Source organism: Hoplias malabaricus, chromosome 5 (genome assembly GCF_029633855.1).
Source record: "Hoplias malabaricus isolate fHopMal1 chromosome 5, fHopMal1.hap1, whole genome shotgun sequence".
NCBI lineage: Eukaryota > Metazoa > Chordata > Actinopteri > Characiformes > Erythrinidae > Hoplias > Hoplias malabaricus.
In genome coordinates, this window is record NC_089804.1 from 13,381,241 (window position 1) to 13,406,813 (window position 25,573).

At 37.8% G+C, this 25,573-nt stretch overlaps 1 protein-coding gene across 1 annotated transcript; it reads left to right on the forward strand.

Moving 5' to 3' along the window:
- The first annotated feature begins 1,828 nt into the window (after positions 1–1,828).
- fyco1a (FYVE and coiled-coil domain autophagy adaptor 1a) lies at positions 1,829–24,684 on the forward strand. Its single transcript, XM_066672490.1, has 18 exons — positions 1,829–1,871; positions 4,378–4,517; positions 5,251–5,357; positions 6,475–6,600; positions 8,329–8,435; positions 10,736–10,879; positions 11,081–11,174; positions 11,613–14,099; positions 14,287–14,379; positions 14,503–14,621; positions 15,581–15,748; positions 16,914–17,066; positions 17,424–17,650; positions 19,500–19,647; positions 21,231–21,326; positions 22,034–22,244; positions 22,878–22,987; positions 23,125–24,684. Exons 2-18 carry the CDS (start codon positions 4,457–4,459, stop codon positions 23,198–23,200), a joined length of 4,527 nt encoding a protein of 1,508 aa, XP_066528587.1. The 5' UTR covers positions 1,829–1,871; positions 4,378–4,456; the 3' UTR covers positions 23,201–24,684.
- Positions 24,685–25,573: the final 889 nt, after the last annotated feature.

The window sequence follows — 25,573 nt, forward strand, 5'->3', positions numbered from 1 at the left end:
AACACTTGGTGTAAGAAGCATTTTTCATATTTAATAGATGGAAGAAATTTGCTTAAAAATCTTTATTTGAAAATTTGTGTTTGATCTTGACAGAAATGTTCTCTGAACTGTCTACAGTCTAATTTATATAATCTTGAAATAAATAACAGGCAAAATAGAAAACTGACAAATAAACACAGTGTACTCTGTACTGATAGTAATGTTCATGTTATTCTTAGGTGTGTTCTAGCTATGTCACATTAGCAAGTAGGCCATTGCTTATAAGAATGGTTCTTTGGAAGTTTGCATTCTCAGTGGTTTACTAGTGTCTGTGTAATGTCTTGAAAATATATTATAATGTAATGTAAATTATAATATAATATAATGTCATGAATGTATATTTTTCTGTTTTATATTAACTTAATTTTTAAATTAATATAAAACTTGTTTTATTATAACTTAATATTAAATTAATTATGCCATTATTTCTGTTTGACTTCCCAAGATTTGTAGAAAGTTGTTCAATTATCTGATATAACATTTATATTGTGATACTAACCTAAATAAAATCACAAGAAAAATATTACTGACACATTATCGTATTAAAGCGGTATACATTGAAAAGGGAAAAAAATAAATACAATAAGTAGCACAGTTGCAATAAAGGCGGTGTTCCAGTCAGTAATCCTTGGAAACATTTATAGATCATTAATAGCCTTAATAGATCAAAGACACAAGAAAAATATTCATTCATTATCTGTAACCCTTATCCAGTTCAGGGTCGCGGTGGGTCCAGAGCCTACATGGAATCATTCGGTGCAAGGCGGGAATACACCCTGGAGGGGGCGCCAGTCCTTCACAGGGCAACACAGACACACACACACACACACACACAGTCACTCACACACTCACACCTACAGACACTTTTGAGTCGCCAATCCACCTACCAACCTGTGTTTTTGGGAGCAAACCGGAGCACCCAGAGGAAACCCACGCGGACACAAGGAGAACACACCAAACTCCTCACAGACCCAGTCCACAGATAGTATAAATGGGGATAAATGCCATGGGTTGTAGGCTTGAACCCCACCTTGTGTGACTGTAAGGAGTGTGTTGTGTGCTCCCTGTGTCTGTGGGGGTTTCCTCCGGGTGCTCTGATGTCTTCTCAAAGTCCAATAACACATGTTGGTAGGTGGATTTTTTATTAAAAATTGTAAATATAAATATATAAATATGACTTAAAGTGTGAATGTGTGTGATGCCCTGTGATGGACAGGGGTCCCATTTTGGGTGTGTTTCTGCCTTGTGCTCAGTTATTCCAGGCAGGTTTAGAACCCACCATGACCCTGAACTGGATGAAGAGGTTACAGAATATGAATAAATGAATAAAATCCACGGACGTGTTTAGATTTGTCAGTCTATGATTTTTACACCCTCTAAATGCTCATTATACCACAATACCATGAATAGCACGAGACAAGCCGTGCAGATGATCCCTGTGACAGAGGAGATACCATTTCCCCAGCTGTCATATGACATATTCCCTGCAACCAAACCCCATGAAAATGACCATTGGATCAGAGGGTGAAAAGGCGGGACTGAGGAATGGAATACGTACATGGGATTTATGTGTTCCCTAAGGCCACATATAGACTACGTCTGGAATACACAATGGGATTTTAATCCAAGGATGTTTTAAACCACAGACTGTGTGGTAAAACACACCACTGATGTGTAATACGAACAAATCTCTTGTTCATTGCCTCCACCCTGTGTCTCTGGAGAGGTAGTTTCTGATTGGCTGGCCCTCACGTCAATCATAGCAATAGGTCAGACAGCAGGTTTGTTCACCAGTGTAAACTTTAAGGGGACCGCTCAGGATCCTCAAAGAAGTACGTTCAACTTTTCTTTATTGTCCTAGATAACTTTGGTCACGTCGGGACATTTTTAAGAGAGAATTCGAGTGCAGGCAGATAGTGTACAGTGCAGTTATATTCGGACATATCCAATTTACCATTACACAGCTGCTTCACTCTACAGCTGTTAACAACAACAACAACAGCAGAGTAACATTAGAGTATGGTTCTGCATATCTGCACTTTGACGGCTGTTTTTCTTGTTTGAATGCCGAAAAAATAGTGTCGGCTTAGTGACCAAAAACAGGAACAAAACAACTGAATATTCGTACTTATGACCTAGCTATGTATTATGTACAGACGATAAAAGTATTTAAAGTCGCTTTCTGTGTCAAATTTTGGTCATAACCCTGTGGTCTCCCTCCCTGGTTTTCAGTTCCCATGTCGTATCTTCTCTATGTTCTCCACCACCTAACACCTGTGTATGTGTGTTTTTGTGTTTGTGGTCTTGGTGTAATCACTACAGAAGCTCCTCATGAAAGGTGCACAGTGTTCATATTGTAGCTTCTATGTCGCCCTTCTATGCTAAATTAACTCCTACAATATTAACACTGTAAATGTCCACTCAAGCCATGCAGGGGTATTACTGTACAGTGCCTGAGTTCGAGTTAGTTAACAGGGCTCTGTTCATCAGGGAACTGGATTACTTGGGTACTGGAATCTAAAGCCTTACTGAAGTAAAAGTAGCTCCCACAAACATTGAGCAGGGGTAATCAATCTCGAGTGTGAGGTGACTTCCAGTATCTATCGGAATAGGGACTGAAGTTACTACATGATGGAGGATTAGTTCTAAAATATTGTAGCACATTATGGATTGATGGAAGTAGGTAACTGTGGTAATACAATTGTAGCAAATTCTATAAATGTACCTATGAATTAAAAGTCAGTTTCCTAGTTGTTACAAAATAAAGATTGTGTAAAGGCATCTTAATGAATTTTGTAATATTTGAGTAATTAACTCCAAAATAGTGCAGTGGTTCTGCTAAAATGATGTAGTATTAATGCTGAAAAATACATATTCTCTTGTGTGTGATCTGCTTTAAATTATCTGTTTTTAAAGGTACAGTATGATGTACAGATTACAGCATCTCACATCATCATATATTAGTTCTTCAGAGCAAACCCAAGTCATCAGCTCTTCCTGATTTTGTATGAACTAGGAGTTGAAACCTAGTGTTTGGCATATCAGGTAGTGGCTTTACCCACTACACCAACCACACACAATAACAATTCCCCACATTATTACCTAATGTGAGACACAGTGACTAAGAAACAAAAAGGAAATAAGTAAGTTTGTATTTTACAGCTCTGATACCATGCAGTTTAAATAAAAATAAATTCCATCACTAAATTGAAAGAGGGTTACAGCACTAATGCCATATAATTTCAATAGAACCACTCCACTGTTTTTAATAGCAGTAAACATATTGTTACATATAATTTGTAATGTTGAGCAATTAGAATTTTTGAATAATTAATTAGTATCAACTATTAAACTGAAACTAATTTTGGGTAAATACAACTTGTTACCATAATAATAGCATATTGTTATACATTTATTAATGATCCATAATCCAAAAATGTAAGTGCAACCAAAATATCAACACTAAGGTCATTGCTAAACATTGAGAAATTGGGAGGACACAACTTTCACAATTGTGTTTGTCATATAGAGAAAAAGATAGGTTTGGTACACTATTAGTATATATATATTGGGGTGGACGATTATGGCAAAAAAATTTTTTAGGATCACAATCTCGATTTTATCACAATTCTTTTTCATGCAGGTTTTTAACCTCTCAATGCCAGGTATTTTTTCCATTTTCCACGTGAAATTACATACTCAAATCTTGAGGCAGTGAATAAACTAGAGGCAATTTTATGAAGTAATGTTACTGAAAAGCCTTCAGAATTTTTAAAGATATTTGTGGATTGACTCAAACCTGGTCTTGTTTTGAAGGGGACAACCTATGTAAGCGCTGGTATATTTTGTGTGTGTTTGTGGGCTCATCAGGCTTCGTGGTGCCACAGTTTGTTTTTTGGCTAGGAAGAGATGTCATGTATGGAATAAAGAATTCTTTTGGTTTTAATTCAGTAGTTGTACATTTTAGAGTAGTGACTTACATTATCTGTGTCCCTAGAGTCTGCCCATTTGACTGATGTGTAATATGAAAATAGTACGTAAACAACTTTTGAAGAACTGCAGCGGACTGAATGGGCATTAGAACAATCCAACAATCTCCCTGTGATGGTGTATCATGGACAAATTCTTAACGTTCACGACCTAATGTTGTCATATCGCACACCCTTAGTATATATGTCTGTATGTATTTTCCAATGAGTTTTGGTGTTATAAAAAACAAGGAGACCTGTGTTATGTAGTGGGTTTATATATCTCCAGTCTAAGTTAATGTGATCCTTTCCTGTACTGAATTGTCTGTTTGAATGTGTCTGTGTGTCTGTGCATCTTTTGTTTCTGTAGCCTCTGAATGTATGTGATTCTCTGACTCAGCAGACTACACATGACCTCTTGACCCGGTTGCCAGGGAGCAGGTGGGACTATGGCGAGCAGTGCAGTGGCCAGCGAGGGACAGCTTCAGAGGATTATCAGAGATCTGCATGGTACTTTGTGTGTTTGTGTGTGTGTGAAAGAGAGAGAGAGAATGAATTTGAGAGTGTGTGTGAGAGATAGAATGATAGTGTGTGTGTGTGTTTGAGTGTCTGCATGTGGACACGTGTTTGTGGTTGTACATGAATGTGTATAGCACAGAGATAGAGCGAGAGAGGGTGATCTGTAGTGTGGACACACTGGAAAACTGACGTTTCAAAAGGGAGACAGGGACAGGGAGAGAGAATGTAAGTTGTTAGATTGCCTTGTTTTCATATTTGGTGAGGGGTCCTTGTCCTAACCAGCTGATGAAGAGACACTGCCCTTGACATTGGGTGATCTGCAGAGAAGAAGAGGAGGGACATGCAGCCTGAAAAAAAGACACAACTTGCAGTTCGCCCTATAGTGGCATCTTTCCAGTTCCTGAGATGGATAAGAGGCATGCTTGGGATCCATATGGAGTTAAAACACAGAGCATGGGCAGAGGGTTATAAACATAGATTAGACAACAGCATAACATATAGTTGTTGATTAATAGAGATGTAAGTGCTTTGCTTACTTAAACAGAAGGTCACATCTGTGTATGGCAAATGTGAGCCTAGCATCATGACAGTTTATCAGAAGTATTCTGCAGTAGTTGTAAGTTAAAGGAGTCACTGAACAGCCAGACATTAAGTTTAGAAAATTAGTATAGAATGATTTTATCTATCTTTTTTTGTGTGCAATGCTCTTCTTTGGGCCTAACAGATGCTGTTTCAGAGATCACCAAAGAGTACAAGGAGAATGGAGAGCCAATCACAGACGACAGCTCTAACCTTCATAAATTCTCCTACAAACTGGAGTATTTGCTGCAGGTTAGGCTTCTCTAATACACACAATAATATGCCTAAATACAGAGGAGTACAAGAGTTGGTGAGTCGTAATATTTTCAGAAGACCTCAAGCTGACAAACTTAAAAATAAATGCAACTGTTAGTCCAAGGTTAAGTTCTAAATTTTGTATGTTATGAGTTCCATGCAACATAATTTCCATGCGGCTTATTGTGGCGTAGCAGGTAGTGTCGCAGTCACACAGCTCCAGGGACCTGGTGACTGTCTGTGAGGAGTTGGTGTGTTCTCACTGTGTCCGCGTGGGTGTCCCCTGGGTGCTCCGGTTTCCTCCCACAGTCCAAAAACACACGTTGGTGGGTGGATTGGCAACTAAAAAAAGTGTCAGCGTGTGTGTGTGTGTGTGTCTGTGTTGCCCTGTGAAGGACTGGCGCCCCCTCCAGGGTGTATTCCTGCCTTGTGCCCAATGATTCCAGGTAGGTTCTGGACCCACCGTGACCCTGAACTGGATAAGGGTTACAGATAATGAATGAATGAATGAATGAATGATTATCTGTTAGTATGACCTTACAAATTTACCTGTAGGTTATGAGTTGTTTTAGAGAAGTTTGTGAAAATTGACATTTAAACATATAAATTAAAATTCAATGCAGTGTGATTATTCTACTAATTATAAAAAATAGGAGCTAGAATGATAACAAAAGTAAAAAAATAAATAAAAAAAAAAGCTGTTAAACCTTCTTTTATGTAGCTAAGTCTATTTAGCAGTGGCTAACTGGTTAACAGCAAGTAATCAACACTTCAGACAGACTGTTTCAGACAATATATCATTATGTGGTGTTTATTGGTGCATGGCTTGGCTCACTCACACAAAGCTGAAAAATCCAAGAGTTTAACATTATATTTTTGAGTGTAAGATTGGCCAAACTTGATTTTATTTATTAACACATTAAAATACAGCAGAATTGAAATGCCAGAGTGGCCCATGTTGCTGACACTGAAGTTTCATTCAGGGGTATTTTTGGCTCCTGTGGATGTTGAATATATTGATAGAGGAACACAGGTTAAAGCAATTTAAAAATTAGAATTTTGCCGTAGATTGCATAATGATACTAAAATATTGCTTCATCATTTTTCAATCCAGTTTGACTTGAAGGATAAGACTACATTTCTGGGTACAAAGAAAGATTATTGGGATTACTTTATTGACTGCCTGGCCAAAATCAAGGGAGCCAATGATGGAATTCGCTTCGTCAAGTCCATTACTGAGGTAGGTCCTATGGCTTTATTCACCCATGTTATGAATACATATATGAAGCATTTGTGATGCTAGATTTTGTAAGATGTGCTCCAACAGTTTTTTCTTAGATTTTCTTTGCACATTTTTTAATAAGTTTGTTTCTCAATGTCTGAAGTTTGGTTCCAGGATCTCATATGCTAAAATCTGTGGATGCTCAAGTCCCCTATCTTAAAGTAGTATTTGCTTATAATCTACACACATCCTAATGTACTTTAAAGGGGACAATTTAAACAACTTTTACACAGTTTCCTGAAGTCTTAATGAAATGTCTGTGACATGCTTTAGTAAAAATACCGCAAAAAAAAAAAAAACACATCACCACTATCCCCTTATCTAAACGGCCCTATTCAAAATGACTGGTTTCAGTGCCTGTTAAAGGAGCTCTTTACCCAACCCAGTGTGAGAGCCCAGGACTGAGGTGTGAGCAGCAGAAGCTCTCTGTCTGTTCACAGCAGAGAAAAAACACCTGGAGTTGTGTAGACAAACGGAAAGTCATACAAAGGTTAAAATAGCACAAATCTAGATGAGGATATTGCTCTATTTCTGCTCTATAGATGGGTAATATTGATTTATTATTGCTGTTTTGGAGCACCTAAGGTGTAAATGATGCCAAATTCAGGTGATTGTAAAACTGCATGAAAGTAAACACAGACTGAAAGTGCTACAAACCTAAACAATTCAAGTTACAAATTAGTTTCTGTGGTAATTCAAACAGTGAATAAAAACATAAAGGCAAGTTAAACTTCAGCCACGTACAAACAGCAATCAAACACAATGTTTGTGACATAAACAAACCAGAGAGAACTGCTATTCTTCCAGAATCATCAATGTAGCCAATGAATAATCAATTTGTGTACTTCCTCTTACACTCACAAAGAAATGTTATTACATGTAATTCTGTTAGGGAACCAGGGCACTAAAAAACAACAAACTGTCACATTGCCCTTTGCTGACTTCTCTTCCTGGAGCAGACAAAAATTGCTTCCTTTTGCTGAAAACTAAGATAAATTGTTACAAAGAGCTTGCTAAAGCAGACCAACTAAGTTTATGTCAAGTAGGAAATATGTATGGAAACCCTAACATTTCTCAACACATCTGGAAATTCTCTGCTCTGGTCACCTCTGGTATTTTATGGCTTATTACAGTGTGATGTGTAATAATATTCCTCCTGATTTTCCTTTGTCTCGGTGGTGTGTAATGTTTGTGAAATTTATATAATATATAAAGTAACGAGAGCCTTTAATAATTCCCTGCAAATTGGAAAATTATCATTATTGTGCATGCATGAACAAGCTTTACTGATGAGAATGTGAGAAGATTTATAACAAGCAGCATTAACTTTAGTTAATTTTGGTGAATCTTAAATGTGTTTAGTTATTAGACATTGCCAACTCCCATGTATTAACAACATCTGCATATCACAAGCTGTATTTGTTTTTTCATAGTTCTCTAAACTTATTCATTCTCCAAAGTAAACCTAATAATATACATTCTCATTCTAGAGAATATGTTGACATAATGATAAAAGTTTCTGTTAACCAGCTAACAATGTAGCACAATGACTTTTATCAGTATATTTAAATAGCATAAACAGCACCTTCTTATGAGTATCTTTGCTCCAATGAAAAACCATTTTCTTTCTGATCCAGTCTTCTTTTGATAGGCTGCTAAAGTTTTGTCTCTCTTTTGCATTCACAGCTGAAGACATCACTGGGAAAAGGCAGAGCATTTATCCGTTACTCTCTGGTGCATCAGCGGCTAGCAGACACTCTCCAGCAGTGCCTTATGAGTGAGAGGACCACCAGGTAATCACATACTGGTCTGTTATACATGCTGACATATATGTCACATCCATTATTGGGGTACTCATGGTACACTGTGGTTAGTTCCTACCAAAAATGGTCAGTGGAATGGCCACTGGTAAATTGGCAACAAGGTCATGGGCACTCAAGCCTGGGGGCAAAGGCTAGCCTGCCTGGTCCAATCCCACACAAAAGTTACTGTATCACAAAATGTTTTTTGGCTGTGATAGAAATTTCTCCAAGCACCAAGTGCATTTCAGCTTGTCGTATATTCGTGGCCGTGCTGCCTCATACTCGGTGCCATAAGAGCTTACATTGTGCACATCTTTCTTTTACACTTGAGTGTGTTTACTTTGATTAACTAGAAAAGAGATAGCACCAATTAGCATTATTGGAAGAAGGCAGACTAGCAGAGGCAGTGTGATGCTCTGCGCAGTGTTCTGCTGGGAAACCCTGAGTCCTGGCACTCATGTGGATGTTACTTTGGCTAATGATTAGCTAAACTTCATTTGCAGACCAGTTACAATCCTTCATAGCAAAGGCGTTCCCTAATGACTTTGCCCTATTTCAGCAGTAAAATGTGACCTGCCACACTGCATACATTTTCAAGTAAATGTTTAGAATAACCTAACAAAGAGTTTAAGAAAAAGAAACACCTTTATTAATCCCCTTAGGGAAATTGCTTCTCTGCATTTCACCCATCTGTGGCAGTGAACACAAAAACACACACTAGTGAGCATAAACACAAGGGGCAGTGAACACACACACAACCGGAGCAGGGTGCTGCCAACCACCTCTGTGCCCGGGGAGCAGTTTCGGGGTTGAGTGCCTTGCTCAAGGATACTTCAGCCATGAATTACTTTTCTTCTTGCCTGTCACTGGAATTGAACCAGAGGCCCTCTGGCCTCAAGGTTGCTTATCAAACCTCAAGGCCATGGCTTCCCCCAATAAGGTGTTGATTAAGCCTCTAAATTCCCCAGGTCTCTGTCTGCTCAAGCATCTATAAGATGCGCTGGAAAAACAAGTCATTCCTGGAGGTCTTGGAGATTATGGTTCAATGGATCAGAGCTGTTTTAGTGGCACAAGCATGACCTATGCCTCTTTTACACATGAACTCGGGAAAATCTCTTGAGATATATCCCGGAAAGGTCCTTTCACATATTTTCTGCATTTTATTGTATTTCTTAATACTTTAATTATGATTCTATGAGTAATTGAAATGTGTGCAATGCAGACTCTTATAGTTTTAATGGTTTAAATAGATGCCAGAGCATTTTAATAAATGGACTTATGGTTCTCTTTTATGATGACATCAAAAGTTCAACCATGCATAGTCAGTCTGGAGCACATTAATTAAGCTCTTAAAGCAATTAAATAAATAAATAAATAAAGCATTTTGGTGACATTCATGGTATGCTTTTGTACACCATTGCCTCCGTGCATTGACTGGTGTGTGCGTCTGACAGCCCAAAGGTTTCATGTGAACTGAAGATTATTTATTTTAAAGCCCATTGTTCCGTGTTCCTGTAAATTGGCCACTCATCTAGTCGTCACTTTAAGTTTTACAGTTTCACTTCTCTTATTAAACTGTAGTTCATGAAATCAGGTTTCATGCTGGGAGAAGCTGCCCTTTTCTTTGTTTTTGTGGAAGAACAGGTGTGTGATATGGTGTCAAAATAATTGTTACTGTGTTGTTATTATTATATTACCATTATATATAATATTTATATATTATATATTATAATATAATATATGCATAATATTACCATTAATTATGCAAATACCTGTGTCAGGGTAATGAGGCAAATATTGTAGCAAACATTGGGGCTGATTGTTCATAGCTAAAGTCCAAACATACTTCAAAACACAGAAATTTAAATTAATGCACCATGGCAATGTTTACATAGCTGACTGCCACCATCTCCAGTAGGAACAATGACTTTTTGTCTACCAGCATGTAAACATGTATGTTATATATTAAACTAATAGTGGTTAAATACTTAATTGCATATTACATTCATAATAATTTATGTATGGTACATCTAGAGTCGGCTTATATTCAGCATTGATAAAAAAAAATTACACATCTAAATTCATCTGGTTGTTTAGATGTCAGTTTATAACAAAAAAAAGATATTTTTCTGCTACAAAATGTGCAGTTGTATTAGAATTTATCTTTTTTCCAGTGTGCTTAAATTAGATGTTAGATTTAATATTCAACATGGATTTAGTTTGAAAAAGACAAAAAGTGAAGCTGTATTTATGTAATGCTACAAACTCATTTCTGTGTGTTTTATTTGCAGTGATTGGTATTTTTCTCGAAGTCCCTTTCTAAAGCCTCATCTTAGTGTGGACATTATTAGTTATCTTTATGAGCTCAATGAAGTACAGTTTGACCTGGCGTCTCGTGGACATGACCTTGACTCGGCCTGGCCAACTTTTGCAAGGTATTCTGGACAGTAACTTTCTATATTCTATATTCTGTATTCTATATTTTGGCCAGATTGTGCGTGCAATTGATCAAAGTAAATTAGTGTATGTGGGAACATGCTTTTGAATGTGATAAAAGTTAATAGTCTATCGTCATGTTGACAAAACACCTGAACGTTTGTCATTTTCCTGTTAATGCCCTGTGAACTATGCCACAGGAGGACTCTAGGAATGACTAGTTCTCCCAGTCATATGTGGAAACCGCCCAGCCGCAGCTCCAGCATTAACAGCTTGGCCAGCACATATTCACAGGTGATAAACCACTGAAAATTACAGCAGAACTGAACAGAAAAGGAGCTAATAAACATTGCTTTTATTGTAAAAAAATGTTTCATATTTACATTGATTTTGTTATTTATCACACCCTTACTTGAAACATGCTCCATGATCCAGCAGATGGCAGTAGTTACAAGAAAGTGATTCCAAAATGAGGTTCTTTCAAGACTTGTAGTGGTCATGCCTATATATGCAATCTTATTAAAATACTGACTTACTATTAAAAATCTACACTAAATATATCCCTTTTTATTTATTTTCTTTGTATTTAAGCTTTGTTTAACAAGCAAGTCATTAAGAAGGACTAGTAATTAGGTAGAACTAGGTTCTAAGCATCATTGATATAAATAAAGTAGCCTTTGTCATCTTACTCTAATCTTCCCCTCACTCCTATCACTGCTGTCACTCTCATAGCAAGTGCCTGACCTCCCCTTAAGTCCTGACTTTGGGCAGGGCCTTTTGGCTGACCTTACCGAGCCACTGTCTGACTCCACCAGCAGTGCTGTGGATGAGCTGCGTCTTGAGCTGGATCAGTCAGAACTGAAGCAGCGAGAGCTTGTTGAACGCATCCAGCAGCTTGGTGGAGAGGCGTCAGAGCTTCGTGAAGTTGTGACTGAACTTCAGAGACAGCTTGACATCTCACTGGCATCTCAGGCGAATCATCAAGAGCTTCAGCTTAAGCTGGTGGCTCTGAGTGAAAGGGAACAAACCCTCGCTCAAGAGCTAGATGTCCTCAGGGGACGTGAAGGCCTCAGAGATGTTGCACATCTGGAGCTTCAAGGTAAATTTGCTGCTGCAGAGAGGAAGAATGAAGAATTGCTGGCTAAACTGGATGGAGTGCTTGAGGAGAAAGGGCAGAGAGCAGCCAGCCATTTTGAATCAGCCCAGAAGATCCATGAACTTCTGGATGGACTGAAGGAAGCAGAGAAAGGGAGGATAGAAGCACTAGCAGATGGGGAGGAGAGGAGGAGATTGGCTGAGCGATTGGCAGAGGAGCTGAGAATGAAAGAGCAATCACTGAAGGATGAAGAGACAAAAATCATTGTCTTAACGAAGAAGGCTGAAAAACTCATGAAACAGGCAGAAGATCAACGTAATGATATGGATAAAGTCCAGGGCATGTTTGCAGTTAGAGAAAAGGAAGCTAACAACCTTCAGAAACAGCTGCAAGACCTTCAGTGCTCTCTGGAGAAAATGGAGAAGCAGACTGCAGAGGAGAAGAGGAGAACGCTGGACGAGAGAGAAGAGCTGCAGAAGAAATTGAGCTCTGTAAAAGAAGGTCTGGAAGGAAAGCTCCAAAGCTTAACAGCACAGCTCAGGACAAAAGAGACTGAGCTCTCCACCAGTGGCAAGAGAATCAAACATCTGGAAGCTGAAACTGAGAGGCTGAGAGGAGAGAGACAGAGCCTGAGTGTGAGTGTAACAGAACTTGAGTCTACTACCAAAGACCAGGCCAAGAAAATTGATGACTACAAGGAACAGTGTGCCAACCTCATGGACGTGAACAGCAAACTTCTGCAAACGGTGAAGAGGAATGAAGAGACCAGAAAGGAGCTTTCAGAAAGCAAGGCTGCATTAGAGATTGAGCTGGCTGGGTTGAGGGCTTCTGAAAAACAACTTAGAGGACAGCTAAATGATGCAAAAGTGACAGTAGACGAGAAGGAACAACGGCTGCGTGAGGAGAACCGTGAGTTAGATGAGAAGTATCAAAAAGCAAAGTTGCAGACAGAGGAGTTTCAAGGCATGGTCCGCAAGTGGGAGGAGGAAAACAAGGACCTTAGAGAGGAGCATAGCACTGCCAAAGCTGCCCTGGCTGCCATGCAGGACGAGCTACGGAACATCAATGGCCAGAATGCAGATCTTGAGAAAAATCTTGGAGCATCAAGACGCAATGAATCAAATCTCACTTTGCAGCTTAAGGACTGTGACTCTCAGCTGGAGGATCGAGAGCGGCTGTGTGAGCAACTCCAGGCAAGAGTGGAAGAACTGGAAGTTAGAGAGAGAGAACTAGAGTCCAAAAAGTCTGAAGCAGAGAAAGCATTTGTGAGGCAGACGGAGATGATGGAGAGGCTGGAAGTACAGAAGAAAGCAGTTGAAGAGGCACAGAAAGAAATGAGTGCCTGTCAAGAAAAGGAATCTCAAGAGATGTCTTTAAACATGACTGTATTGGAGGAACAGTTGGGACTGAACATGAAGGAGGTCTCCAGGCTCCAGGAGGAGGTGTTGGACTTGAAGGCCAAATTGCACAGTGCCATGGATGAAAAAGTAAAGATCCAGGCTACTTTGGAAATCAAAGAAGTGTCATGTGAAGAGCTAAAGACCATGACGGAAAGACTCCAGAAGCAGATTGAAGAGCTGAATCGAGCCCATGTGAGCGAACTTCTTCAATCAAAGGACTGTGTCAAGGAAATCTCATCCAAACTGGACACTGAAAGATCCAGGCGGACCAAAATAGAGGCTGACTTAAAGGCAGCCCAGAATGACGTATCTGGGCTCAAGGAACAAAATGAGAGACTGGTATTGGAGATAGCTGAGACCAGAGAGGGTCTCCACAGGGCCAATACAGAAATGGCGGAGTTAGGTATGACCATTTGCCAACTGACTGCAGAGCGAGAGGAAGCTCGGGAGCGCTGGACATCCGAAGCCAAACGGATCCATGAACTGGAGGAGCAGGGTGACCGGGAGGTGGAACGGTTGAATGCCAGTATGGCAGCAATACGACAGGAGAATGCTAGCCTTCAGGAGGAGCTCCAGCAAATGGAAAAGCTTCCTGACACTGTGCTGGAACTGAAAGAGCTTCTGGACAAAGCTGAGAGTGAGAAAGAAGCAGCACGTGAAGAGATTTCTGCCATGAGGTTTCAGATGAGCACAGAGAATATGGCACACCAGAATCAGATGAAGGTAAGGAGAGTTGTTCCTTAACCACTTTTAACAGATAATGGATTAATGAATGCATAAATGGATATTACATTTCCCATGGTATGATTTTTGTACAACAGAAAGTTTTATGGTGCCATTATATTTACTGGAACTCATCAAATAAAAAATAATTCCAAATATCCAAATTTAAATTTGTTTCTTTGGCCAGAGCTTAAATGAACAACTGGAGAGCTTTAAAGCACAGCTGAAGACAGAAAACATGAAGATGACAAGTCTGGAGGCCAAAGTCTCAGATTTAGAAGTATGTAGTCATGCAATATGTTGTGTTTTGCTTCACTGTGTTCAAGTAACAAAGATAAATGTAAAAATCAAGTGTAAAATCTTGCATGTAGACTGACTTTAAACGTGTGCTGCTTTTTTACAGGGAGTGAATTCAGACTACTCTCATTTAATGGAGGAGAAAGATTCTCACATCACTAAGGCAGAGAGCCTGATACGGCAGGGAGAGAATGAAATACAGGAGCTGAGAGAGCGAGCGACCAGGTAACATTGACACTAACACACACTGACAAAAATACACTACTCAGTTTTCTCCACACAGAAAACATTCTTGTACATTGTCTTTCTTTAAATATTCTTCAAATACTTCCCAATTTGAATGACGAGAGAAGAAAAGGTACAATAGAATGAAAGAGCATAAAGGATAATTAAGCCTATCACCTTGAGAGTATATTGTTGAGAAATCATTTTTTTTCATATACTCACGGAAGGTTAAACACAGTAGTAAAATTTACATTTATATATTAAAACATTATGTCATCAGTTTCCTTGTTTCTACACATTTTCTCATGTCTGTACATTTTAGTGCACATGCATGGTATTTAACATGTAATTAAGTAAATTGAACTTACAGACTGCAGTACATTTGTTGCTTAACTCCAGAGATGCTCTGTGCTACTCCATCAGCTGTACTTTTTTGTTTTTCATATAATGGTTGAGATATTTTAATAATAATTTGAAATCAAATGCTCATTCCTAACATTATATTTTTCTTGGACCTATTCCTTTAAAACTAGCTTTGCTGCAGCTAGCTGAGGACAGAGATTGGATCTAATTAAAGTAGGAATTTCGCTCGCTGTAGGACACTGCACTAATGGAGTTTCAGACAAGACATAATAATAAGTGTTTGCGAGCCGTCTCAATCCATCTCATTTCAGCAATATGATTAAAGGGGCTGAGTGAATTAAGATAAAACAGATCCCTATGCCTCACTCATGCAGTGCCTGTATACTGACGTATGTGTTTTTATCATTATTCTTAATGTGAGGTGTTTTACATTTTCTTTGAATGTACGTCCTCTCCATTCTTATTTCTATTTCTATCCTCACTCTTCATTTCTCCATTCCTCTTGCATCTCTCTCTCTCTCTCTCTCTCTCTCTCTCTCTCTCCTCTCTGTGTGTGTCTATCTGTCTCTCACACACTCTCACTGCCACTCCTGCAGTGCTGAAGAGACTCTTGGATTAGTACAGAAGGAGTGTGAGGTGCTGAGGGAGCAACTGGTCAAAGTTCAGTCTGAGGCTGAGGCCCAGCAGCTCAAAATGGCTGCTGAGATTGAGGACCTTGGCCACACTAAGACCACTCTGGAGGAGCGGCTCATCGAGCTCATTAAGTGAGTTCACACACAGAATTTATTCACCCTTCTTTAACACATTGTTCAGAAACTCTAGAGGCTACAGGGACATTTTTTAAAAAATAAATAAAAAGCAGCTGCTTTTTAGAGAGCTACATTTGATGTCACTGACGCGAAACACTGTCCCACAGTCCTTGTGTTTTTTCAAGACTGATGTACATAACTACTTTTATGCCCCCACTTTTAGTGATGCTTTCAAAATTGTGCATTAGACATTGTAATCTTCAGTCTTTTATTAACGTTTATCCTCAGCAATAACAGCACAATGGTCTAGGGTCTCCAAGGGATAACATTATTCGTTTAATGTTCTACATATGTCAGTTTTATATGTATAATATTCTGGAATATGTTGAGTGCATGTTGGGTGATGAATGTGAATGTAGGGGTGATTGTAGAAGACCTTCAGGATTGCTCTGTTAAGAGGACACCTGAGGGACTTCACACTGGGCTCATTATTCTGTTGCTAGGGTCCAGTTTGTCACTGAGAGCAGTGAAAGATATGTAGTCAGAAACAAAGCTCTGAATAATCAGTCCCAACAGTGGAGGGAAGATAGTCCATTTTTAATACTTGAATTCTGCACTGGACCTATTAAGTTACAGTTTAAAAAGTAATGGGAGGATATACCCCATCAAGTAGCTTTAGACAAATTGAATTTAGCTACAATCAGCTGTATTTTGCCTCACTACAGTTTCTTTAATATCAGGAAGTTACTAAGAAAGAGGCTGAGTTCAGAATTTACTTTGTAATATGCATAAATTAGGAAAGTTTATTAAACACTTTGCGTTCAGCTGCTGTGCTCATGTGAACTCAAGGTTATTGTGAATCTAATTAACTGATAAACAGCTTGCTGAGTGGAGGGTGTCTTCTTTTTTGTCCCTTTGATGGCTGACAGCAAACTAAACTGAGGTCAGTGGAGACAATGCAGAAGTAACAACAACAGAGTGGTACTTAGACTCATTAGGGCTATTGCGATCATGAAATAATTGTTAGAGATGGTACTGTGGTGATTCATATATTGTCTGCTAAATATTGTTTCAAAATAAACATGATAAACTTTTTCTAACTGATGTATACTGCCTAGAGCTGTCAATATTGTCTTATGATTAATTCCCTCTCCCTCTCCTACCTCTCCATCTCCTCCAGGGATAAAGATGCTCTGTGGCAGAAGTCGGATGCTCTGGAATTTGAGCAGAAGCTGAGGGCTGCGGAGCAGTGGTGGCTGCATGACAAAGAGGCCACTCACTGCCTTGACTGCCAGACTCAGTTTACCTGGTGGCTCCGTAGGCATCACTGCAGGTGACCACTCTGGATAAACAAAGCACATTTCATTGCACACTAACACCCACATTGTCTAGCTCTAAGACTTTTATTCGAATGGTTGCTTTTAGCATTCAGATCATATGTAGCCCTCATTTGAATTATGTGGTGCCTCCTGCTGCTGGCTCAATGAGGAATCTGGGTATACTAAAAAGTAGCCCTGTGTGTCTTTAGAGTCTGTTGCCAATTTAGTTAAAACACAACACAAAGACATGTCTCTTTAACTATCATTATAATGATCTTTCAAACACTTGTTTACAAATCTGCAAACAAATTATATTTTAAATAACTGATTGCTAATTTTAAATCCCTGCTGTTTGTGTTAACGTTTGTCAGGTTGTGCGGGCGGATTTTCTGCTACTACTGCAGTAATAATTTTGTGATGGCAAAGTATGGAGGGAAAAAGGAGCGCTGCTGCAGGGAGTGTTACACACAGCACAGTGCCGTGGTGGAGAGATTCACTCGTACTGAACTCAACAGCCCCCAAGAACCTCCAAAACCAGCAGGACACACTCACACAGCCAGCCCGCCTCCGCCCTACAAACCCACACCCAGAGTTACAGGTACATACAAACAAACACACACACTCATAGAATTCTCACAATCAGCCGTCTTCAAAACAAATCCACACCCAGAGTCTACAGTAGGAGTGGTGAGCACTTCATGCCCTTCACAAGAGGTAAAGATTAGTGAAAACAGAGCTAAAATATATTTAAATTTGTTTGGGTGATAATATGAATGTCCTTAATGTCTTTATGACTTGATTTTATAATATGAATGTAATGCCACTAATAAGATATTTTCAAATTGAACGACAATTTTAATCTAGTAATCGCCCTTTTTTGAGGATTTGTGGGTGGCATGCCCTTATGCCAGTCGCTACAGCTGACATTCAGCTGGCAATGACAAATTGAAAGATACAAAGCTGACAACTTACAATCATGTTAGACAGTTAATCGTTGTTTAACTAAAACCAGTGTTTTAGTCTTTGACCATATAAAATGACGTGTAATTTCTGGTCAGCAGTAAGTCGTCACTCATTCCAAACAGCTTATAAACTCAAACCAAGTTCAAGCAGCAAAACCCACAAATCAGTGGATTTTCAGTGGATATTTACAATAATCTCTCATTGAGCACTTGACCAGCATTAGCACAGAGACTTTTATACTGCATTCAGAAGAACAAAAGCTCCATTGTGGAGCAGGAGTGCTGTTTTCCTTCTGATAACCCTCTGGGTGAGGGGCAAGATTGGAAAACAAGTGACGCATTCAAGTCCACAACAGCTTCATTTAAAATTCACTTCAAATCTTCACCTTAGAAAGTCTGAAGAGGCACTTGAGTTCAGTGTCTTTCTGTCCAGTATCTGCCTTTGCCTGTCAGGATGCCTCATTTGTTTTCAATCCAGAGTAAACTCAGATAGTCAGAGTAGGCTCTGATCGTTTTTTTTATATTTTGATTAAATTAGAGCTGAGTAATATGACCGCAAACCAATTTTACGATTTATTGCACTTTTTACCTTAATTATGATTAATGAACAATTATTTTGTATTTGTCAGCATAATTTTTGAGCCAGGCACTGTTCATATTTGGTGTGTTACTGTGTTTCTAATGTTAAAACACACTGGTGTTATTAAATCTGGTAGCTGTAACAGGTTTTGTTTTTAGTGTTTACATTTGTTTCCTTTATGTTGGGTCACCTTCACTAAAGTTAAAACACGTCCAAATGACAGATACAGCGCATTTCTTTAGTACAAGATGCTCAAGTTGCTCGGTTTGCATTGGGGTTTAGTTTCTAATCCATGTTGCTTCCATTTGGCAGATTGGATGGGGCTTCATCAGGTGACTACATGCATAGTAGCATAGTATCAATGGGACAGTATATGAAAACACAGTGGGTGACATATTAACAGAATAAAAAAAATTATTAAAAAAAACATGAACTGATATAGGCAAAAATATTTTAGATTACAACTTCTGAATGTTGGTTTTGATTAACTTTTGATTGCCCAGCCCAAATTAAATCTTGTTTTTTATTAAATCCACGTTTCCTTTGTATTTTAGCACTAGAATTAAATACGTTAAAATATTGTTCAATAAAAATCTAAATAGAGTAAGTCTACTTCTATAAGAAGCATCTCTGTTTTTAATGTTATATGAAATAATTATATGCTGTATGTCTGAGAGTGATTCACACATTCTAAACATTTGTAAAAAGGCTGGTTTCTTTTAAACATGAGTTTTTAAAGCTAGTGTAGTCTAGGCAATACCAGGTTACAGATATAAGCTACCAGTTGGCAGTGGAGACAGTGTTTCATTTTCACCCACTCTTCCTTCTCCATCCTTCATTCTGTCACATCTCAACTTTCTCTGTCCATCTTTCCTTCCATCTTCATCTCTCCATTTGGGACACAGTGACAGAAGAGACTGTGAAGCAGGACGATGGAGTGTTTGACATCATCACTGAGGAGGAGGTGAATGGGTTGTATGACAGTGACTCAGTCTCTCGGACCACAGCCGAATCACAGGAGGGAGAGACTGAGAGCCAGAGCACAAGGGACCCGTGAGTTCATACACACACAACACACCAAGACAGGAATGCATCTAAACAGAGCAGTGCTGTGTATGGTAGGAGATATAAATCAAATTAAACCATTTTGGTCAAAAATATAAAATATAAATAATGAAAGGAAAATAAAGTTGTGAAATGCCATATGTCTCACTAAAAGAGAAGTGGTAATGGCATGTCAAAGTAATAACTTTAGCAGACAGTTCTTTATATGGCATTGCTGAGAAAAATTATTTACACTTGATCATTTGCTAACAGATGTAGTCGAAACTAGCATTAATGACAAACTGTATGAGTTATGTCTATGAGTTAAGTCATAAAAAAAAGGAATTATTCTATGCTCTTAAAAGGAATGTAGATGATTCCGTGGAACTACTGTTTGTTTTCATTATGAAACTCTCCATCTTTTAAGATGTAACAGTATATTTGAATTTGAAATTGGACTGTAGCCTGTATGTGGCTGATGTTTAACTTCTGTTAAGAAATTCTGTTGTAATTTGAGTTGTTTAGCTTCCTAGCACTTTTGCTCTGTGATTACTTTCATGCAATTAGCAGTCTCCTGAATTTGGAGTCAGTTCCACCTTAAGTAATCTTTAACAACAACAACAAAAGTCAATATTACCCACCACTGGAGCATAAACAGAGAAACAGTCTCAACACTTTTCATGATTTTCAACGTTCTGAGGTCTCTCTGCCGTGCAAACACCTCTAGATGCTGTTTCTTGTGGCTCAGAAAAAAAAAGTATTTTTTATTACAATTGCTCTATAATGCACTACTGCTAAGTCACTCATAGTGCAGTATATTAATGCTTTTTAAAATAGACATAATGTAGAATTTTCACAAAGGAAACTTATATAGCTAAATATATGCTGTCCCCAAATTATGCTGTTTCCAGATATGCCCTTGCAAATACATGTTAATTAACATTGATCAACATAACACCCAATAAAATATATGCTCTCACCACAGATCACAGAAATCCTCGTATAAACACAAATGATCAAATCTGTAAGTCTGCACAGTGCTCTAGACCTGTGATGCTGCTTTCCACCAGGAAAGTACACATAATTAAAGAAGAGCTGATTGTAGTATTAACATAACTGTCTGTTTTTACCTTTTAGTTTCTCCATGAAAACTACTAGATGTCATTAACTCCAAGAAACAAACCCTTTTGAGTGTGTGTTCATGATTAGCTACTACTAATCATGTATCATATATTAAAAACAGCTGTTATTATTATTTAATATATATATAATATTTTTATTAATATATATATATATATATATATATATATATATATATATATATATATATATATATATATATTAATGCTGGTTTGTTTTTTCTTACTGAAAGATAATGCAAGCTTTTGTGAAAGTGATGAAAGGTCGAAATACAGATTCAGTTCTAATATTTACTGAACTGAATAGAGTTTGTTCACAACAGTACTAAACTGACATTGGATTGAATGTTATTGTTGATTTCGCACATTCAGTGCTGCAGGAGGACGGCTGTGGCTGGGTTCTGATGTGTGAGCAAGTTAAGTAAAAATCTGTTGTTTGTGTGTACACTACAGAGGCACCTCTAGTGAAGTGACGGCAGAAGAACAGGAGGAGCTGCCCCCGACGGTTCAGGATGCTGAAATTAACCTCCTCAAATCAGGAGAAATCACGTGAGAATTTGTATAATACCAGCACGCTTCGTTAGTCAGTGGCCTGAAGTCCTCCATTCACAAGCCTATGCTTGTGTTCCATTTACAGCTATGGATCTGAAGTTGGTAAAAATCTCCTGTCAGATCATGTCTGAATAGAGAAATGGACTCCAGTTTAACCAGAGTGAAAATGAATAAGAATGCAATGTTAGCTAAAGAATTTGATGTTTTACAGCAGTAGATTTTATTTGGGAAGTCTGATCATTTTCATTTCAGTTGAAAATTAAAGTGAATTAATTCTGTCCATTTGATTAGCGATATCATTAGTAATGTTACTGTGGAAGAGGAATATGATCATAGTTTGTTTGAAAATATTTTCAACATGTGTTGAATGCATGGAGCAGAAGACATGATCCATAATTGATTTTATAACAAAATTATCCATTCATCTAATCAACAAAATGAGTGCACTGTACAAATATGTCTTCATTTCTCTAAAGTATTTCCAAAAACAGCTATGCTTAGAAGTCATTTTGCTTAATATGACACAATATCAGCTGCTTGTGATTTTCTTCTCTTTGGATTTACACAAATACATACTTTTTTCTCAAATACACAATATTTTAACCAGTATTTTTTTGGTAATCATATATTGAGGAGTTCCGATAAAAATTAAAAATTACTGGAAAATATGGTAATATTGTGACTGATCTGTTGTGTTTCTGTAGGTCTTTCGTAGAACTGCATATTGATGACATCTCTCACTTTGGTGAGGGTTCACGTGAGCTTTTCGTTAAGTCCAGTTGCTACAGTTTCATCTCCATCACCGTTGGTGACCAAGGCCCCACAGTCGGCTGGGTCTTCTCCTCCGAGCCAAAGAGCATCTCCTTTAGTGTGGTGTACAGAGAATCGGATAACACACCAGTAGAACAGTCCAAGGTGACACACACACACATACACCACACCCCCCACCCCATCCCCCCACACACACACCACACATTCATTTCTAATTTGTGGCTACTTTTAATAAAATAGAATTTCACATTAACCTTAGCAAACAGATGGTTTATATAAATATGTTTATTCACATATTTCTTTTTAATTTATTATTATTTGTCAAACTGAAACTTGATACCACATTTATGTTCCAATATAGAATTCAAATTAGAATGACTTTATTGGCCACTGTGCTTGCGAACAGAGGAATGTGTTATCTGCATTTTAACCCAATCCGTGCAGTGAAACACACATTTACAAACACACAAGTGAACACTAGGGCAGTGAGCACAACTGCATATTGTTCACAACACGGACCTTTGGGTAGCCCTAGCTACTGTGTTGGGGAGCAGTCAGAAGGGTTAGGTGCCTTGCTCACAGCACAGTCATGACCTGCAGGCTCTGGGGATTGAATCAGCAACCCTCTGATTACACTCCCACTTCCCTAACCACCAGATCACGGCTGCCCTCAGATAGCAGATTACCTTGTACCTTCTCAGGTCTTAGTGAAACCTTCCTGGAGATATTTATCCTTCTAGATGAAAGTAAATGTTGAGTATTCATTTTGTGCTCTAGGTTCTGATACCCCTGACTCGCTGTAATGCACACAAAGAGACCATTCAGGGTCAGCTCAAAGCCAGGAACCCTGGGGTCTACTCACTCATCTTCGACAACTCCTTCTCCAGGTATGACCCTTAAGGACATAATCATATTTTGAGAACCCCTTTATTGTCCTTAAAATAAGACATACTGGAGCTTTTATGATTGTGATCATAATTACTAGAGGATTGTTTAGCTTACTCTGTTGTTATTAAATCCGTAGGTTTATTTCCAAGAAAGTCAGCTACCACTTGAACACAGAAAAGCCAGTCATTTATGATGGAAGTGACTGCCCTTAAACACATTCAAATTGTTTGGAGCCTCTTTATTTTCTTGTTGTTTTAATTTGTTTCACTTTTATCTCATTTTACGTTAAATCCTACAGTTTACTGTTCACTCTGTGCAAATTATTTTACCTTCAGGGTTTTTTTTCTGTTGTTGCTTTTTTTTTTGTTTATTGGTATGTTTGGTTTTTTTTTTGTTGTTGTTTTTTTGGGGGGGGATAAAGGAGGTGTATTTTAGCACTAACAGAACAAGAAAACATCTCAAGCCCTGCAGTGTTGTTACACTATGGCACAGCTGCATCAAATGTAGCCACATATGCACAGAGAAGTAAGTCTTCACTTGCCACTGTCTATATATATGACATATTACAGTCTTATTCTATGCAAAACATTTTGTTAAGATATTTTTTTTTAAGTTTAAAGAAACACTACAGAATGCTGAATATGTGTCATTTATTCAGCACTGAGGCATCGCTGCTAAAGCCAGTGCACATTTATGTACACTACAACTCAGCATTTTATTTAGTTTGGTCAGAATTTTTAAATGACAACTTTGAATGGAAGATACAAACACGTCTGTTTTTGATAAGAGGCAAAAGCCTGAGTTGAGCAGAAATGGCCCCCTTTTTACCAAAGATATTAACTTCACAATCAGGGAGAAAGCACTAATTATAAAAGCTTAACTCAGTGATAAGCCTTCAGCACTAAACGCTTTTATTAAGCGCAACTGCCAAAACTCCATCAGTGTCAAGAAATCTTCCAGAATCATTTGATTTCACAATACGAGCTATGCACCATGTATTACAACTATATTTAACTGTGATGGTTTACAGAAAACAAGCCAAGTATGTAAAAGTAAGCATATTATCTATTACTGACTACAAAACATTAGGCTCATACGTCTTTTTCCCCTCTTAATATTGGAGTTTTAACTTGGTCTATTTATGGTTTTATTTAATTCTGTTCTAGTCTGATGTGTTTGTTGTACTGATTTACCTCTGGTTTGAGGTAGTCAGATCTGTAGGTTTTAGGGTAGGGTGTAATACTTTCTCCAGTTGTCCTTTTTAAAAACACAAGTAGAAACAGAATATTGCAGGCCATTTTCAGGCCTGAATTAGTGCACTTTGCGCAGTGATAAAGCAAACAACAACAAAATCAATGCTGCTGCTTTTAAACAAGTATACTCATGCAACCATTACATGCCACTATGTTCATATTCAGGATGGGCATGATTATGTGCAATGTATCAATTTGTGGAAACGCTGGACATTTTTAGAAAACAATATATATATTTTCTGTAATATTTTTGAGAGGAAGCAAAAAGAATTTTATAAGACATTTTTCTTTAAAGTATATGAATCTATGCAGTCCCTGTGTACTGCCCACCTGTTCTAATGTAAACACATGCTTTTGAAATAAACCTGTAATTTCAAAGTGTGATGTGTGGTTGGTATAATTCATATTGCTACATGGTTGGCATATTAACATGCTGAATTTAGTTACTGTATGTTTACTGTTTGACTTTATTCAGCAAATTATTTGAATTTCATAAGACATACTAACTTTTAGCCTGCTACTTAAAATTGTGCTTGAAACAGAATTTGTACTAAATATTTTCAGTCATCTGAATATTGGAACAGTTCATATATGTATATGTATGTATTTTTTCTTTTATTCTATTAATCTATTTTCGCTTTTGTTATTCTGTCACTAAGTCAAATTAGGTGAGTATGAAAACACTTTATGCTCAATTAGTTGCTAAACTATGAGCTTTAAATTGTGATTCATTAAGTCAGTAACTCACACCAAGTTGTCTATTGCATATTCTTCTCTCCTAGTTTCGCGCAAAGACTGCCATGCCCTTATTACACTTTGGTAAGTCAGATGCACAAAATATATTGGACACAATGTGCACACTCAGAAAGACAAATCTTCAGAGTTATGCTTGTGAAATTAATGTCTTACGTGAAGGGGTTTATCTATTTAACATTTATTTTATTTTATTTTAAGTTGCGACACAAAAAAATAAATTAAACTGCTAACAATGTTTGTAGTATAACAGTAAATTCTACCAAAAATAAAATACTGTGGACATTGTCAAGGCATTATATTTTTCTTTCATATTACCAAACCATTGATTATCTTTTGTGTTTACATACTCTTCTAGTCTTTAGTCCTTTTAATAACAAGTGATGTAAACAAACATTCAGGAAATCTCATTTAGTTGCTACCGCAGAACAAGACAGAAAATTCTTGAGTAAGCACAGTGTGAGTGCTGTATTCACACTGTTTTACCTCTAGCACCAGAGCTATTTTGGTTATTGTTGTTGCTTTTTTTTTTTTTTTTGTAAGTGTTTCTTTCCGTTGTATTTAAACAGTAATATTATA